General features: G+C 34.8%; 1 protein-coding gene across 6 annotated transcripts in view; it reads left to right on the top strand.

The window, feature by feature from the left end:
- Positions 1-19596, top strand: part of CSMD3 (CUB and Sushi multiple domains 3) — a 1287556-nt gene that overhangs the window by 1233664 nt on the left and 34296 nt on the right. For all 6 annotated transcript variants that reach the window (XM_021942876.2, XM_031650139.1, XM_031650136.1 and 3 more), the window contains 3 exons: positions 1954-2130; positions 12193-12372; positions 13965-14138. In XM_021942876.2, coding sequence (XP_021798568.2) covers positions 1954-2130; positions 12193-12372; positions 13965-14138 — 531 coding nt within the window. The remainder of the gene's footprint in view (positions 1-1953; positions 2131-12192; positions 12373-13964; positions 14139-19596) is intronic.

The raw sequence follows: 19596 nt of genomic DNA, 5'->3' as shown, positions 1-19596 counted from the left end.
AATGGTAACTCTCTTTTGTATTAGTTTATGTCTGTTGACTGCTGAAAAATGACTCTTGTGAGAAGAGATGGTTTGGTTGACTAGTACTAAATGTAAATGCAGGTTTATTCACAGGCAACAATAAATCCTTTTTCTCCTAAATGTCAATATTGCAGAAGCAAGGTAGTTGTTGTTTCTTTTCATTGTATCCACTGGGCTTTAAGCATTCACTCATCATAGATGACACACTTACCTTGTTTCATTTTAAGTTAATTTTACTTGTGCTTAGTTCAAATAAAATGTCTGGCCTGGGGCGGTGGCTCACGCCTGTAATCCCAGCACTTTGGGAGGCTGAGGCGGGCGGATCACGAGGTCAGGAGATCGAGATCATTCTGGCTAACACAGTGAAAACCCGTCTCTACTAAAAATACAAAAAATCAGTCGGGCGAGGTGGCGGGCACCTGTAGTCCCAGCTACTCGGAGGCTGAGGCAGGAGAATGGCGTGAACCCGGGAGGCGGAGGTTGCAGTGAGCCAAGATCGCACCACTGCACTCCAGCCTGGGCGACAGAGCGAGACTCTGTCTCAAAAAAAAAAAAAAAAACAAACAAAAAAAAAAAAAAACAAAACAAAAAAAAACAGATCTGGATAGATGAAATTTATGTATTAGGTGTGGAGGAATTAAAGTCAAGAGAACAGAAACAACAGTATGATTTGGCCATATCTTGAAACCACCCTGATTAAAGAAATTCTTGATTTTTATTGTGTGGAAATTTGACCCTGCCTAGGTCTCTATTTCAAAATAAAAATTACATGACATTTTAAAACAAAGATGATATTATCTCAAATCCTTCTTGTATTGTGCCAAGCTGCATATGGATCATGATATAAAACAAGTAAATATGACCAAAATTTTATTTTAGGCAGGCACTAATGCATTTAGAAGAAAGTAATTATGCTTAACAACGAAGTAAAAATGTCTGCTATTATCATAGGTTCTGCTTAAAATATTATCTAGAGTTTGATTTTTATGTAAAATGAGTAAGGTTCTTGCCTACACATGCATACACACACACACACGTGCGCACACACACATAGCAGTTATACAAATGATAGGCAAATAGAAATATTTAAGATGCAGCAAGGAATGTAGATGGCATTTTCTGAAATTATAATCGTATTTCATATTCATAAAAGCCTTCACTTCTGTAAGGTACTAAAATGCCTTCTGATATTACAATAAAATTAAGCATTACATTTATATATTGTTGCTTTTAAGATAGATAGTTTAAAATTAACATATCATTGTTGACAAATAGGTAAACATATATATAAAAAGTTAATCATAAAAAGACATTTGTGTTTGTACCTTTTATTTATAATATATTGAAACAATGAAAACGATTACTAAAATTTCATTACTTTGTTTTTACTCAGTTTGGTTTTGGTACTCTGGTCTAGAAATAAAATGTATATGTTTTAATTCAAAACAGTTATGTACTTATATAAACAAAAATATACATGGATGCTTATAATATTAAAATTGTGTATCTGTCTTTTCTGAAATATCAATGTAATAAATCTCTGTTGCATCTCATCACTCATTGTTACGTGTCTTCCAGTTTTACATGAGTTGCTCCTTAGGCAGAGATTCTTATAATCCTTCTCTAAAAGATTTTGTGATACCTGAAGTCAATACAGTACTCCTTGAATAATTATTTTACTCCTTTGAGTTTTTACTGAAGCTGCTAAAAAAATCTTAAGAAAATGTTATAATTTGCATCCCAGTAATTAAGCTAATAAAATTAACACACATTCATCTTGAATTTCAACTACCTAGATACTTTACTGCTTATTTTAGAGGTTTTTATTGTTTCTTTGAATAATTTGAGATAATAGTTTAGTCATTAACTTTTTTGGGAAGAATTTCTAATTGCATTATTTTTATATATACTCTTAAACACTTTGTTTTATAGCTGTGCAGTGTGGTAACCCAGGAACCACAGCCAATGGGAAAGTCTTCCGAATTGATGGCACAGCATTTCCCAGTTCAGTCATTTATTCCTGCATGGAGGGATACATCCTTTCTGGACCTTCAGTTAGACAGTGCACAGCCAATGGAACATGGTCTGGAACTTTGCCTAACTGTACAAGTAAGTATATTCTCAATATTTAAAAATCATTAGTTATCTGAAAGTATTTATGAGTATATAAGTATTTTTGTATGTTTTGTAATTAATAAAACCATGTAAGGTTTTAAACATTTGGACTGCCTTTCAGATTAAAGGATTATAGTAGTTATTGTGGCTAGAGTGTACACTAATGACTTTAGGATAAGTTGGCTTATCAAGGTACTACATTAACTGGCAGTGGAAAGAGAGGTCAGAGGAAGTCAGCACTAATAAATGTAATTTAACAGAATTTTGAGAACAATGATGATTTATAGCTGTAATTAAAATTAAAAATAGAATGGATTCAATTTTATTTTGTCGATATAACACATATTAATAGCAAAATTGGTTTTCAAAAGGCATACTGATTCTTTATGGGTTCTTGCACTGTTACAGGGAGTCTCAATAGCTGATTTGTTCTCTTGATATGTTAAAAATAGATGGCACTTTGGCCGGGCGCGGTGGCTCACGCCTGTAATCCCAGCACTTTGGGAGGCCGAGGCGGGTGGATCACAAGTTCAGGAGATCGAGACCACGGTGAAACCCCGTCTCTACTAAAAATACAAAAAATTAGCCGGGTGCGGTGGCAGGCGCCTGTAGTCCCAGCTACTCAGGAGGCTGAGGCAGGAGAATGGCGTGAACCCGGGAGGCGGAGCTTGCAGTGAGCCGAGATCGCGCCACTGCACTCCAGCCTGGGCGACAAAGCGAGACTCCGTCTCAAAAAAAAAAAAAAAAAAAAAAAAAAATAGATGGCACTTTGGAGATTATCCATTATAATAAAATTATTCACTTGAAGAAATTTTTGAAAAATGTGTTTAAAAGTCTTAAAATTATACACATTAATGCTTATTTGTAGAATAAGTAGTATTTAACCAACAATAATACACAACCATTCGAAATTATGGTCGTTTATTTTTATTAAGAAGAACTAGCACTTTTGGAGGCTGAGACGAGTGGATCGCTTGAGCCCAGGAGTTTGAGATCAGCCTGGGAAACATGGCAAAAACCCTGTCTCTACAAAAAAATACAATAATTAGTCAGGTGTGGTGGTGCATGCCTGGAGTCCCTGATACTCAGGAGGCTGAGATGAGAGGATCACCTGAGCCCAGAAAGTCAAGGATGCAGTGAACTCTGAAAGTGCCACTGCACTCCAGCCTGGGTGACAGAGTGAGATCCTGTCTCAAAAGAAAAATTGTTTAGACTGTGTGTTCACAGATTCTAAGTATCATGAGAGGAGGTTACTGAAGCCTCTGCAGCAAAGGAAACTTGGGGATACTAGTGGGAGGGCCTTTCGTATTGCAATTTCGACAGAGTATATATGCTTTTGCTGACCAAATAATTACCAGAAAATTAACTGAGAAGGCAGGGCCTTGTATGGTGTGTGGAGAGATGATCTTCCTTTTTTTCTGGTCTCCTTTTGGTTTGCATTTTCTGGATGAAGGGGTCAAATGAATCTGTTGCCCTCAAAGTAATGGCATATATGCATTCCTGGAGAAATTCAGGTGTAGTTAATATCTTGCATGCAAAGTTTGTGTGCAATGTCACACAAGGGCTGTTGAGATACCCATGTATATTGTATCTCTTCAAAAGTGAAAACAAACTATGCTTGGGAAGCTGTTGAAATAAGCACTGAATAGAACGTATTCACTAAACCTATAATAGCAAAATATTTTCCAGTTATTGATAGGAACCAGCAACTTCAGTAATATTGATATGCAAGTCTTAATCAGGGGCATCAAGGTATTTAGGCTGTGGTAATCCACTTTCCCGTGCCATTTATTTTTATCAGATTTAAACAGTGAACAAATTGGACTATTTAAAGTGATGGCAGTAGGAACAATAGTTGTTTCCTTCAGTAGGTGTTATTTGATGGTTCTTAATTACTGTAGACCTTGTTTTAATCTAAGTTGGGCTGTATTAACTATTATAATCAGAAGGACAGGTCTAAGAGGCTCCATTTTGCCAAGCTAATTGTAAATGCCAGATAATTAATATTAATTTATTACTAATTGGTTCAAAATGTCCATATCAGATGCTTTAGGCCAATGGGCACTCTGACCATGAGGAATTTAGGCAAAGCAATAGTTTCAATGTTTAAGGTGAGACGTACATGTTTGCCTTCTGTTTTATGTTTGGTAACTCCTCTAAAGTACAGAAGACACGTTGTACATTCAGTGTTTTCTCCTCATATAGCTGTAATTTGAGGCCTGGTATCTATTAAGGCCACAAAGATTTTTTAAGTACTACATATCAGACAGAATATGTTAATTTAAAACCCGTATTGTAGAGATGTGAAATCCAATTCATGTTCTTTTATCTTTCTGTTGAATAACTATTTTAGAAAATTTTGTATTTTCAATGAGTCCAGTTGTGGATCTTTATGTCAATTTTTGTTTCTTCTCCCTGTATCCTCGTGTTTATTGTTGTTGTTGTTGTTGGGGGGGTGGAGTTATAAGATATACTTCAGGAAGAAGGACCATCTTCTCTACTCTGTCCATATTTACAAGTATCTTCCTCCAGAGAGTTCCAAATCACTATTTTAAATGTTGGGGGTCTCCCACAGGGCAGTTGTTACTTTATTGGGTGTAGGGACTCCAGGCTTAAGTCAGGTTTGAATTAAGCCCACAGCTGTGCTATGGGATGACATGGGTGTTCTTCATCTATAACTCTGAGAACCAGAATCTTTTTGATGACAGACACATAGACAGTAGCAACAACAACAAAGGTATTACAAGGTTCCTACTGAGCCATCTGTCTTTAGATGTGAAGCAAAGAGAGAGGTTTCAGTAGAAATTAAAACAGCCTAAACTTCTATAATTAAAGAATCTAGCATAGTGATAGTGTTTATATGTGGTGATCAAATTAAATTAGAACCAGTGCCTCAGATTCCTTCTCATTAATTTGCAATGAAAGTAAATTTAAATATATGATTGGTAGAATCATATTATTTTGGGGATTGTCCTAGACTCACATTGCCTAGATCAAGAAACTCAGGCATTAAAGCATTTAAAGCATTTCCTAACTACTGGCAGAGCTCAACACTAAACAATAATTTCATCCATATTTCACATATATAGATGAAATTTTCCATTCATGTTAATTATTCTCTATACCCACTAGAAGGCTAATTTCAAGTGTAAATATGTTTTTAATAAATTTTGATTTGTTATAATTGCCTTTGTAGACACAATTTTTATGGTTGCTATATGCCAGGACTTTATAAATTTTATGGTTACTATATGCCAGTTACTATATGAATTTGAAATAAATTATATGAGGTATTCCAGTTACTATATGAATTTGAATTAAATTAATGAGGTATGCAAAAACTTTAAAGTAGCTGAACTTTTCAAACCAACATCTTAATAGCAATTTTTAGAAAACCTGAATGTCTTAGTCTATTTGTGCTGCTATAATAAAATTCCTGAGAGGGGTTAAATATTAAAGAACAAATATTTATTTCTTAAAATTCTGGAGGCTGAGAAGTCCAAGATCAAGGTGCCAGCAGATCCTGTGTCTGGTGAGGGCTACTTGTTGCTTCTAAGATGGCACCTTGTTGCCGTGTCCTCACATGATAAAAGGGGTGCATGTTATGCCCTGACTGGCGGAAGGTAAAAGAGCACAAAGGGGCCTAGCTATTAATAACGCCCTCCCACACTTTCAGAAGGCACTAACTTTATTTGTGAGGAGAGGGCCCTCATGACTTAATAACTTCCTAAAGTCCCTACCTTTTAATACTATTGAATTGGGGGTTAAATTAGCACATGAATTTTGAGGACACATTAAAACCATAGCACTAAAGAAGCAAAGCCTTTATTCCTTTTATGCTAATTGTTTTATTTCTTCTCATAAATAATAATATCTGTTATTGAGTGCTTACCATTTGTTCATATTTGTGCTGATTTACATGATTATCTGCATTATTACAACAAATCTATGAGATATATACTATTACCTTTCTATTTCACATTCAAATAAATGGTTCCTTAGAGAGGAAACAACTTTCTTTTCCATGGGAACACAGCTAGTAACTGTAGAATCTAACATTTAAACCCAAGTCTGTTTCACTCAAGAATCCATGTTCTTGAGTATACTTTTATCTCTTCTTCTGTATTTTTCTCCATTTAGTTTTCTTACTTTATTCTCTGTCTTTACTACAATGGTCAAATGTATATGACATACTGTAATAAATAGAACATTGGTAATAAGGCATATGAAAATGTCTCATTAATTTATGACCAATTTCTCTAAAAAATTTCTAATTTCTGTTTTCTCTGCATTTACCAATTTGGATTTTGCAAAGTTACATCATTTCTTAATGAAACGACCATTTATAAAATTTGTTTTTGTTAAACAATACTTCCAGTTTAACATTACAGTTTCTTCTTTATTATCAATGATATTTTTGTCAGATATACAAAGCAAATGTAATGTAAGTCAATAAACAAGTCTGCAGATCTCACAAGAGATGAGATATTTTAATGTGATGAGTCAAAGCAAGTGAGCAAGAGTGCTCGTTGAATCTCATACATAATCACTGACAAAGAGGATCTACTAGCTTTATGACAATATTGGTTCAAAGAGAGAAAATCAGCAAGACTGATTATATGATAAATGTTTCAATGTAGGGTGATTTGAGCATGAAAGAATAAATAGAGGCCCTTGAGAAAATTAATAATGCCTTTAAAATATAGTTAAACTATGTGGTGAAAACAAAATATAAAGACTTCAATTTTATTTGAATTTCTTTTTACTTTTTGATCATAAGATTTTGGTCACTTTAAGAGGTTTTTGATTGTTTTTACCTTGGCTAGTTATCCTTGGGCAATTAGTTCCTCCTGAGTAATGAAAAATCAGAGGAATAATCCAATTTTTAGCTTTTCAAAAATCTTTAACTTATATTAGAGCAATTACTTTTCTAAAATACCTTTAAAAATCAAGTAGAAAGATAATTGTTAGTATATAATGGAATTGGATTTTTTATAGATTCAGTTAATAAAAAATAATTTAAACAAAACTTACTATCATTGGTCACTTTGCCAGGAACTGAGAAGACATAGTTCAGTCGGTAAGGTATCTGTTCCCTAATATTTCACAGACCAGTGAGGTAACGTTGGCATTCCAAGCATTTTTGACCTTTGAGAATTTCCCACTGGAGTTATTTGCAACTGTACCTTTTCATTTGCTTGACTGTCCAGCAGTAACATACACACACACACACACACACACACACACACCCCTCTGTTTTTTAGAAATTCGAGTTCAATTAAATGTGGTAATGTGTCAGCTGTGGTTTTCCTTGTTCATTTCAATGATTTTATAAACATTTTTGGAATATATATGATTTAATAATAATGATAAAGTCTCCAATCCCCTATGCTTGGCCATAGTAGAGATGTTGTTGTTAAAAGCATAAACTTTTACTCATCTAAATTCTACCTGCTGTTATTCAACTGGCTTCAGACTATACGTGAGTTGGGAAATTGCAAGTCTAATTAATCTATCTCTAAAAGTATGCCTCACAAGCAAAATCTTTTCCCTTTTCTCAACACTCATTGTTTGTAATTCCAGACATGCCCTCATTAAGCCTACTACCAGTGGTGGAAGGAGAAGTTTCCTCAGAATAACTAGTTGCCTCCTGGGTGGGTAAAATATTGTATCTTGAAATCAAGATCATGCATTCAAATGTTATGCACAGTTTGACAGAGGAATTATAAATGTGAAGAAACATGCACAGAACTAAACCAAACTAGAAGGAAAACATATATGCCATAATACCAGATAGCTCAAATCAATACCTTGATTAAAAATGTAGTGAAGTTATTTTCTATGATATTCAGACACAGAAGATATAGTAAGTACATGTAATTACTCTTTCAAAAATACATTTTTTTTGTCAGTACAAAATGCTTTGGGATATTAATTATAAGAGGATCCTTAACTTTCAATGTCTAACAGGCAGTACCACCTCTGTTACCTAAAGCCCATCATATACAGAGTACATATGGTGTTTTGGGAAAGAGACACAAACAGTGCTGGGGCAGGGCTTGCCAAGTAGAGTAAGAATTAGCTTTCTGGTCTAAAAAGACATGCTCTTATTCATTTTCTTGGATGATATTTTTAGAAACTGACTGGACTTCTGCTTCCAAAATTACCTAAGCCCAGCACCCTGCATCTGGGAAGTCTTGTTCCTTTGGGCTAAAGACACCATATTTAATCAGGTCCAGGTGATAAATGAATCTAAGTCTTCTTTTTCCAAATAACCACTATAGAAATGCCCCTGAGTGAATTTTTGTCACAAATCTGAAAATTCTCAAAGATGTTTTTCCAATAGAGGACAGGTCAGGAAGATGGGGTTAGTCTTACACAAGAGAGGGCTGGGGATATTCCAGCATAAAACTGAGTGAAGTGAAGATAAAAAATAATCTAAATCTCTTCAAGGAGTGTGAGCTATTCCTCAGTGCAGCGGTTCTCAACTGGAGAGGATTTTGCTTCCCAGGGGACATTCGGAAATGTTTGAAGATACTTTTTGATGGTCACAGTGCAGGGGGAGGGGGTGCTTTTGTATCTAGCAGGTAGATGCCAGAGATATATCGCAGAACATTCTACAATGCACAGAGCAGCCCCTCACAACCAAGAATTATTTGACTGAAATTGTCAATAGGTTCAAGCTTAAGGTAGAGAAACCCCACCTTTTGAGATCCAAAGAAGAAACCAACTTTTGAATATGGAGATTATGTAAAATCAAAAGCATTATGAGAGGAATGGTTTAGCCATCTTTCTGGAACTTCATTTTGCTACAGTAGAACACTGTTCTGGTCTTGAAGCTAGAAATCTGGCAGAGCACATACATGTGTAATGATGCTCAAGCAAGCATGTTCATTGCTCCATTGTCTGTAATAGAAAAACAATGGAATAACTCAAACTCCAGTCCATAGGGATTTGGTTGCATAAATTATATTGCATGGGATTAATATGCTATTAAAATAGTATGCTTGTCTATGTATATTAATAGTTACATGCAAAAATATCCATTAGATATTGAATGAAAAACTGAATTCTGTGAAAAAAGTAATGTGATTTCATTTGATTTTAAAATGCACATTTATAATGCTTGTATAAGAAGTTAAAAGAGAAAGTAGTTTTAAAGCGGCATAGATTAACTAGAATTACCACAATTATGTTTTATTTGTAGCATAGAGGTTATTTACTTGGATTTATCATAAATGATGCCAGATGGGCATCAATTACATATAGGCCAAAGAGAAACCTCCCACAAAACAAATTCAGACCTTTCAAATAATTTATGTGTTTCTGAGAATTTGAGCTGACAACTTAACGATTCCTTTACATACTCATTCATTTATTTATCCTTCAAACAGATATTTAATCTCTTATGATGAATCACACACTAGATGAGACTCTTAAGAAAACAGCATACAAGAGTCAAAATATCTGCCTTTATGGAGTTTATTGGCGTGTTTGTGTGAGAGAGATGTGTGTTTAGGAAGGTCGATGATCTTCTTATCATGCAATGGTATCTCTGAATTTGTTGTCATGCGACGATATCTCTGAATTTTAGGGTGAAGGCCTAAAGAGTTACTATTCTAAGGTTTTTTCCTGAAAAAACCAAAAGCCTTTTTTTGGTTGTTGCTGAAAACAAGCTGGTAGTGAATGAATTGACTTGCAGAGCAGGTGCTGTTTACAAAGACTGTTGCTCTTGGAAACTGCCCCTTTGACTAGCCTTTGCTTCAATAGAAAGTCACCAAACAAACTCTTCTAAAGCTTTTGTTGTCAGGCATTTCATTCATGGTGCTGCCATGATGTGCAGAACTCTTTCTTCGTGCATCTGTAAAATAAACGGTCTGTCCTCTCTTTTGGTGGCTGCATCTCAGCTCATGTGCCCTATGACTAGGCTGGCTGTTTCTCCTTGCCAAGATTCTAATGCAATCTGGAAAGCACTGCCCAGAAAACAACAACACTTTATAGGTGCTCTCTTTAATTTCCTCTTCCTAATTAAAAATCTTGGTTATAAATATAAAATAATATAATATATTGAAGGCTTATACTTATTTTTACATTGTTGTAAATTTTTAAACTGTAAAAAGAGATAATATATTGTCAGTAAATGAGTAGGATTATTTGATTTTCTGTCCAACTCAGTTGTATCATTTAAAAAAAAATCTTTTTACTCCCCAATAATCATAGCAAAGAAAGCAGTCCTGAATATAAAACTCTATTATGATTGAGTTTGATTATATTGTTTCTCTATTTGATGAAAGAAACACTCAAAGAGTTTAATTTCATCAGACTATCTTAAGGGCTCCAAAAGTTATCAAGTTGAATGCTCTGAACGATGTTCTTTAATTTAAATGCCATTTTCATAATCTTAAAACTTCTCAGAATCAACAGAATAGAATATAAAAGGAATCTTGACATTAATAACTCTTAATGGTAACATAATAAATACTATGTAACTAAGGCGTTATTAAGGTTTTCCATGCCTTAATTCATTCTTTGTCTTTAATCCTGGATCTCCAAAATATTGGGAAAAGTGAATTTTAAAAAGAGAGAAAAAGGAGTAGACAGAGAGAGAGAGAGCGAGAGCGAGAGTGAGAGAGAGAGAGAGAGAGAGAGAGAGAGAATAACCCAGATTTACCTGGAGAAATTACCCTTTTATGAACCAAAAGATTTAGCAGACTAAAAGCCATATAAGTATACTACAGTTTTTTATCTCCAGAAAATAAAGTGTAACTTGTACTTCTTGTTTTCTTAGCTGCCAGAAAGTTTTTAGCCAATTTGCTACCCAAATTATGCTTAAATCCTGTGCCTCAAAACAGTTAGCACTTGTGTGACATATATAATCTTTGTTATGTTTGAATCTTATGTTTGTATTTAAACAAAATACATTTTTAATAAAATGGTTATTTGTGTTTCTAAACTGTCTCAAGTCTTTCTGAAACATTTTGGGTGACATTATAAAGAAATGATAATATTATATATGTACTCACACTCACGGGCATGAGACCAGCACAATTTATAGACCCTCATGCTCAGAAGAGTCTTCTGCTTATAGTTTAATGCTCTGTGATAACCATCTCAAAATTCTTAATAATTTTATCTTCAAATCAACGTTTTGTAATTGAAGTCCACTGGAACAGTGGAGCATATGCTGAGAGCTTGGAGCTTCTGTTCATGTGCAGTCTGCCTTGTTGCCTTCTTTCTTGTGTCCTTGGGATGGGTCTAGACCTTTTACTTCCAACAACCTGGTGCCCCTGGCCCTGCATGGCCTCCCCATTTCCATCCCTGCTCTGGAAAATGTGACACCCCTACCCAGCTCATCCATTGTATCACCAGTAAAGAGAAGTTCACATTGCACTGTTGTCCTACCTCCTTTTAGGGATTGAATGCAAACGTGGGATGGTCAGTTGGATATATTAATGGAGTCTTGGGGCAGAACAGAGCAGTGACAGTCCCTATTTGGGCCTGGAAGCACCATCACGTATTGGTCAAGGACTTGGATGGGATGGTCCCTCATACATCTGCATTTCTTATAACAAGCACATTCCAGAGTGAAGGTTGCAATTTCCTGGGGGTTGTCTTTCTGAGTGACACTGCAGAAAATATGCTCTCCATCCAGCATGCCTGATAAATTAGATATTTCAGTAGCCATATATAGGAATATGGATTTCATGTATTATGTTAGAAATCTGATTCTGCAGATTATTTTCTGTGTGGTCTTATAGTGAAGGTTAGAAGAGGTTACTGCATCAAATTCACTACAACATAATGACATATTAACCTAGCCTTTTCAGGGGCTAAATGACAGTTTCTGAACCATATGTGTAGAATCTGTAATAAGCATACCTGATCATAATCAGGAGTTGCCAGTATGTGGTTTAAATATGCTGATGTTTTACGATTTAAAATGAGCATGATAACTAATTTTCCTGCTTATATATTAAGTATGCCATATGCTTACTACTCCTTTCCATTAAATACATGCCACATTAACCATCTGCTCTTCTAATCCAATACTGACAGTAATCAGTTGTGGAGACCCAGGTATACCAGCCAATGGACTGAGATATGGAGATGATTATGTGGTTGGACAAAATGTTTCTTACATGTGCCAGCCAGGCTACACGATGGAATTGAATGGCTCCAGAATCAGGACTTGTACAATTAATGGCACATGGAGTGGAGTAATGCCAACTTGCAGAGGTATGATAATGATTTCTTCAACATTTAAAAATGGTAACCAGTACATATTTTCCTATTTTTATATACAAATTTAAAGTATACTTAATTTTTTTTAGTTCAAGGTTGCATTTATTTTTCTAGTACTAAAAATGACTGTTTTTTAAAAACGTTATTTTAATATATAGAATTTAAAATATTTTGACTAAAACATTATATCTTATTGTGAGTAATGACAATAAGCTTTAATGACCAAAAGAAGTAAAATATTATGTCCATATTCACCACTGTTATTTATATTAATTGATGAATATTTTCAAAAGAATATAACCTTGATGAATTGTAACTGTAATTTGCTGATCCACTTGGGTCAAGTTATTCAAGGATGGGGAAAAATACTTTCCATAATTCGAGAACAGCCAGCCTGAATTATAGAACTGTACTTTTTCTTAAATAATGAGAAAACTTGTTTTTTCATATAATACAATCTAGAATTAATCTGTTAGTCAATACAGGCATAAATTTGCTACGTTACGCTGTTTGTTTTTCCACTGGAAATATTTTTATAAATATTTTGGCCAATTTTTATGATTACTTATAGAATACTGTACATGCAATGTCAGACAACTTATTGTTTTATAATAGATTTTTAATAATTAAGATTTTTCATTTAGATTTCTATTTAAATGTTTGTGAATTAATAGTTTAATATCTTACTGACCTATAATCTAACAAAATTAATAATTTCAATGTGTTTGTCTTTCCTCATTGATTATTAAGTTTCTGTATCAGATTACCATAAATACACAGTATATGAAAATATATGAACAGACATTTTATATTTTAGATGTTATTCTATACACTTATTAATTCATACTGATATGAATTAGATATTACTCAACTGTAAAAAGTTATTCATATATGTTTTTAGTCCTCATAATACAGTCATTCCTAATATTTAGATTTTGAAGTTGATACCCTTTCTTATCCTTGCATCTCTATCTTATCCAACCTGTCTTTGCTTAAAGATAACTTAAAACAATTTAAACAAAATACATTTTTAAAAAAATTAAAAATGTGTTTATAATCCCTATAATAATAAATTGTAACATATGAATCTAAGTGATTAAGGGAACTAACTTGGAATATTATAATAAGATATACGACCTGCATTTTCAAAAATGTCACAGAACTACTTCAAATTCCATGGTTAAGATGCTGATACTATATATAGCCAAATAACCCAAGTCTTGTCTGTCTAAAGGTCATTGGAAAATAATTTTATATAAAACCAATAATTTATCACTTACAGTATACTAGATTGAAGGTCAGTCTCTGTTTGCCTTCTCTGAGATGTCAAACAGCTTGCTATTTTGTAAGAATCTCCGACAACCGACAACCGATAGCCATTATGTTGCCAAGAAAAAGTTACATCCTACAGGGATTAATTCCAGGGATGTCTCAGGAATACTACTGGGAGAATAAAACATGTCACAACGTATTGTCCTCACAAAGGTTAAATTAGCACATATGCTTCTTCTAATGATATTTATTTGTATCTTTAACACTCAGGATATTTCAACAGCTGTGTCTAATTACTTTTAATGTAATTGCAGCTGTTACGTGCCCAACTCCTCCCCAGATCTCTAATGGAAGGCTGGAAGGAACAAATTTCGACTGGGGCTTTAGTGTTAGCTACATCTGTTCTCCAGGCTATGAGCTCTCCTTCCCTGCTGTTTTGACCTGTGTAGGGAACGGTACCTGGAGTGGTGAAGTACCGCAGTGCTTACGTAAGTACGATTTCAAGTGACAACTGTTACTTAAATTTTTCAAATTTTTCTAGCGCAAATATGAGATTGTTAAGCTTCCTTCAATGCCTAATCAGGGTTCAAAGAAAAATCACTATTTACTACCAATGTAGCTACTTTTCATGTAATTAAACCATTGTTTCTCCTTCTCTGATTCAAAATTTTACACTAAAAGGTTTTGTTTATAGACTTCTCTTATTTTTCAAAATTATTTCTCAAATTAGAGACAGCCTAAAATTTATTCTACTGCTTGAAAATTATTTTTATTTACGTCCTTTTTGTCTTAGCCGAATACCCTGAAATTTGTTCCCAAATCTTTTTTGGCAATAAATCCATGTCACTTCTACATATTTGTTCAAATAAAGTTCTTATGATGGCATTTGTCTGATAATGATTGGGATTATACATCTAAAATTACCAGGGTAAACATAGAGATAAAAGGGGTTTTGTTTGTTTGTTTGCCTTTTTCTTTTTCTTTTTTAACAGAGGTTGCTGTATACTATATACCTAGCAAGTGTTACTTCAAGATTAATTTGGAAGAATACAAAACAAAACAAACTCCTCTTGCAGTTTTACATAAATGATTGTAGAACATTATCTGGACAGTATAGTCATTCAGAGAGTTGTCTAGTATTATCCTGTTTCTGGTCCTATTTTCCTTCCCAGCACAGGATAGAGGAAGATTCTACCTGTCTCATGGCTTTGACATTATGCAGAGCTAACCGTCTAAGTTGCTTAGGACCCTCCAGGGTTTTCTCACCTCATTCAAATTGGAAACTAAATCCCCTATATGCTCATAGGACTTTTTTCTTGTATTCCTTTGATTTCATCATGTCTTACTACTGACCCCCTCATCCACTCTGCTCCAGAAACCCAGGCCTTCTTACTTTTCTTTGAGCCCTCAGCTATGCTTTTACAAGGGGGCTTTTATGTTCACTATTCACTTTACCTGAAAATTTCCTTTTATTCCTTCAGCTTTTTACTAAAAATTTCTCTTTTCAGTATTGCCTTCTCTGGTGCCCTTATTTGAATTTCATCACTGACATATAACACTTCCCTTCCAGGCTTTATTTATTCTCCTTAACACTCCCCTTTCACTTCTTATTTTTTCTTAAGACATACTATACATTTTATTTACCTTGTTTATTTGAACTATGTCCTCTACTCAAATTTATACTCCCTGAAAGCAGAGAATTTTTTTGTTGTTGTTGTTTTATTCGCTGCTGTGGCCCTGGAATATAGCATAGTCCTTGGCAGATATAAAAACTATATTGCTATAGTAATTAAAACAGTATGGTATTGATGTGGGTATAGAAAGTAAAACAATGTTATAGAGTAGAGAACACAGAACCATTTATACATATGTGATATATTATAGAACAAGTCAGTAGGGAAAGAATAGACATTTTAATTAATTCTGTAAGGCAATTAGTTCACACACATACACACACCCACAACAAATAAATCAGTGCCAGATTTATCAGAGATTTAAATACAAAAGTTTTAAACATTTAGAATCTGTCTAAATGACCTCAGGTTTAGAAGGAATTTCTTAAGCAAGATGCAAATGGTATAACCCACAAATGAAAAAGTGAAAAAAATCAGGTATGTTAAAATATGAAAATTTCTCATTATCAGAGACCAGTCACAGACTTGTACAATGTAATCAATATGTGTGAAAACAATGACAATATTTAGAATGTATATCAAGGCAATACAACAAAAATGGTCAAAATACCTGGACAGCTATTTCCTCTCAGGAGACTGAAAAAAATATTACACAATATCAAATATTAGTGAGGATATGGAACAATTCATAAACCTCTATAGACTCATGATGGGTGTGTAAATTGACACAGCCATTTGCAAAACTAGTTGCTATTATTTAGTAAAGTTAAAGACTTGCAGAGTCTATTGCCAAGAAATTTTGTTTTTAAATGTATGCCCTACTGGAATGTTCATACATGTGCATGAGGAGATATGTTCAAGAATATTGTTATCAGCATTCTTTTTAGCAATAAAATAAAAATAATAGTGCCTATATATACGTATACACACATACATATATGCCATACACACAAATACACACATGCACACACATGAATGTAAATTACCAATAAATGTATATAAATGAGAAACCTAGAATTCAGGATGAGAGAAACTATGCTATCCTGGGCCTAGGAAAAGGGATGCTTTCTGTGTGGTGCCTACAAAGATTTTTTTCTTTTTTTTATACTTTAAGTTCTGGGTTACATGTGCAGAACGTGCAGTTTTGTTACCTAGGTATACATGTGCCATGGCGGTTTGCTGCACCCGTCAACCCATCACATACATTAGGTATTTCTCCTAATGCTGTGCCTTCCCAGACCCTGAACCTCCAACAGGCCCCGGTGTGTGATGTTTACTTCCCTGGGTCTATGTGTTCTCATTCTTCAACTCCCACTTATGAATGAGAACATGCGTTGTTTGGTTTTGTGTTCTTGTGTTAATTTGCTGAGAATGATGGTTTCCAACTTTATCCATGTCCCTGCAAAGGACATGAATGCATCCTTTTTTATGACTGCATAGTATTCCATGGTGTATATTTGCCACATTTTCTTTATCCAGTCTATCACTGATAGACATCTGGGTTGGTTCCAAGTCTTTGCTGTTGTGAATAGTGCCATAATAAACATACGTGTGCCTGTGTCTTTATAGTAGAATGCTTTATAATGTTTGGCTATATACCCAGTAATGGGATTGCTAAGTCAAGTCTCTTTTTTGAGATGAAGTCTCACTCTGTACCCCAGGCTGGAGTACAGTGGCACGATCTCGGCTCACTTCAAGCTCTGCCTCCCAGGTTCAGGCCATTCTCCTGACTCAGCCTGCCAAGTAGCTGGGATTACAGGCACCCACCACCATGCCAGGCTAAAATTTTTGTATTTTTAGTAGAGATAGGGTTTCACTGTGTTAGCCAGGATGGTCTCAATCTCCTGACCTTGTGATCTGCCCACCTCGTCCTCCCAAAGTGCTGGGATTACAGGTGTGAGCCACCGCACCCAGCCGTCAAATGGTATTTCTAGTTCTAGATGCTTGAGGAATCACCACACTGTCTTCCACAGTGGTTGAACGAATTTACATTCCCACCAACAGTGTAAAAGCATTCCTGTTTCTCCACATCCTCTCCAGCATCTGTCGTTTCCTGACTTTTTAATGATCGCCATTCTAACTGGTGTGAGATGATATCTCATTGTGGTTTTGATTTGCATTTCTCTAATGACCAGTGATAATGAGCTTTTTTCTGTATATTTGTTGGCTGCATAAATGTCTTATTTTGAAAAGTAGCTGTTCATATCCTTTGTCTACTTTTTTAAGGGTTTTTTTTTTTTTTCTTGTTAATTTGTTTAAGTTCTTTGTAGATACTGGATATTAACCCTTTGTCATACGAATAGATTGCAAACATTTTCTCCCATTCTCTACATTGTCTGTTCACTCTGATGACAGTTTCTTTTGTTGTTCAGAAGCTCTGTAGTTTAATTAGATTCCATTTGTCAAATTTGGCTTTTGTTTCCATTGCTTTTGGTGTTTTAGACATGAAGTCTTTGCACCATGCCTCTGTCCTGAATCGTATTGCCTAGGTTTTCTTGTAGGATTTTTATGGTTTTAGGTCTCACATTTAAGTCTTTAATATATCTCAAATTAATTTTTGTATAAGGTTTAAGGAAGGGGTCCAGTTTCAGTTTCCTGCATATGGCTCATCAGTTTTCCCTACACCATTTGTTAAATAGGGAATCCTTTCCCTACTGCTTGTTTTTGTCAGTTTTGTCAAAGATAAGATGGTTGTAGATGTGTGGTGTTATTTCTGAGGCCTCTGTTCTGTGGCATTGGTCTATATATCTGTTTTGGTACCAGTACCATGCTGTTTTGGTTACTGTAGCCTTGTAGTATAGTTTGAAGTGAGGTAACGTGATGCCTCCAGCTTTGTTCTTTTTGCTTTGGATTCTCTTGACTATGCAGACTCTTTTTAAATTTCATATGAAGTTTAAAGTAGTTTTTCCAATTCTGTGAAGAAAGTCAGTGGTAGCTTGATGGGGATAGCATTGAATCTATAAATTACATTGGGCAGTATGGCCATTTTTACAATATCAATTCTTCTTATCCCTGAGCATGAAATGTTTTTCCATTTATTTGTGTCCTCTGTGATTTCCTTAAGCAGTGGTTTGCAGTTCTCCTTGAAGAGGTCCTTCACATCCCTTGTAAGTTCTATTCTTAGGTATTTTATTCTCTTTGTAGCAACTGTGAATGGGAGGTCACTCATTGTTTCACTCTCTGTTTGTCTGTCATTGGTGTATAAGAATGCTTGTGATTCTTACACATTGATTTTGTATCCTGAGACTTTGCTGAAGTTGCTTATCAGCTTAAGGAAATTTTGGGCTGAGATGGTGGGGTTTTATAAATATACAATCATGTCATCTGCAAATGGAGACAATTTGACTTCCTGTCTTCCTATTTGAATACCCTTATTTATTTCTCTAGCCTGATTGCCCTGGACAGAACTTCCAATACTGTGTTGAATAGGAGTGGCGAGAGAGGGCATCCTTGTCTTGTGCCGGTTTTCAAAGGGAATGCTTCCAGTTTTTGCCCATTCAGTATGATATTGGCTGTGGGCTTGTCATAAATAGCTGTTAATGATTAGTTTTCATTTTAATTGTTTTAAAAAAGTAATTTAAAAAAGTAATTGTTTTAAAAAAGACTCCTAGTAGTCTCTTAAATGCTACTAAAAGGAGGTTTAAAAATCCAAGTTTATTCTATACTCTTGAATTTCAGGGAAGGTTTTATTTATACCTTAAGGCCAAGATTATGGTAGTCTATAATTAAGGTATACATGTGTTCTAGATGGCTCGGGCATGCCAAGTTTATTCTCATTGTCGTGGCCGATCTCTTGTACGTTTAGAATTCCCTTTCACTCTCAAAAGTTTCTCGATTTGGATGATGCATTTTATGGGTACCCAACCTATAATCCTCTTAAGGCAACATTTATACTTAAAAGCATTTGGTTGTTGCCGTTTGTTTTCTTCAGAGGGACACAAGCTTTCAGGTGCTTAATCTGAACATTTGAAAACCGAGTACATTTGAAAATGGTTAAATTTATAACTTATATGTTATGTATTATTTTTGCCACAATAAAAACCTTGAAAGCATTTGATAAAGGTGCATTTGCCTGGGTTGTCTGATACATTTGAAACCATTTGCTCTCATTCTCCATTACACTTCTGCATGCTCACTCTGCTCTAGCCACACAGGCATCCTTATATTCCTCTAAAAAGCTAGCCATGCTCCAGCAGAGGACTTTGGCAGTGCTGTTTACTCTATCTAGAATGCCGTCCCTTAGGACTTCAGCGTGGCTAAGTATTTTGTTTCCCTAAATCTTTTCTTAGTGAGAGACACCTTCGTCACTTTA

This window comes from Papio anubis, chromosome 8, assembly GCF_008728515.1.
Source record: "Papio anubis isolate 15944 chromosome 8, Panubis1.0, whole genome shotgun sequence".
In the NCBI taxonomy this organism is placed as follows: domain Eukaryota; kingdom Metazoa; phylum Chordata; class Mammalia; order Primates; family Cercopithecidae; genus Papio; species Papio anubis.
Note: the sequence above shows the minus strand (reverse complement) of the source record. Positions and strands in the feature narration are given on the sequence as shown.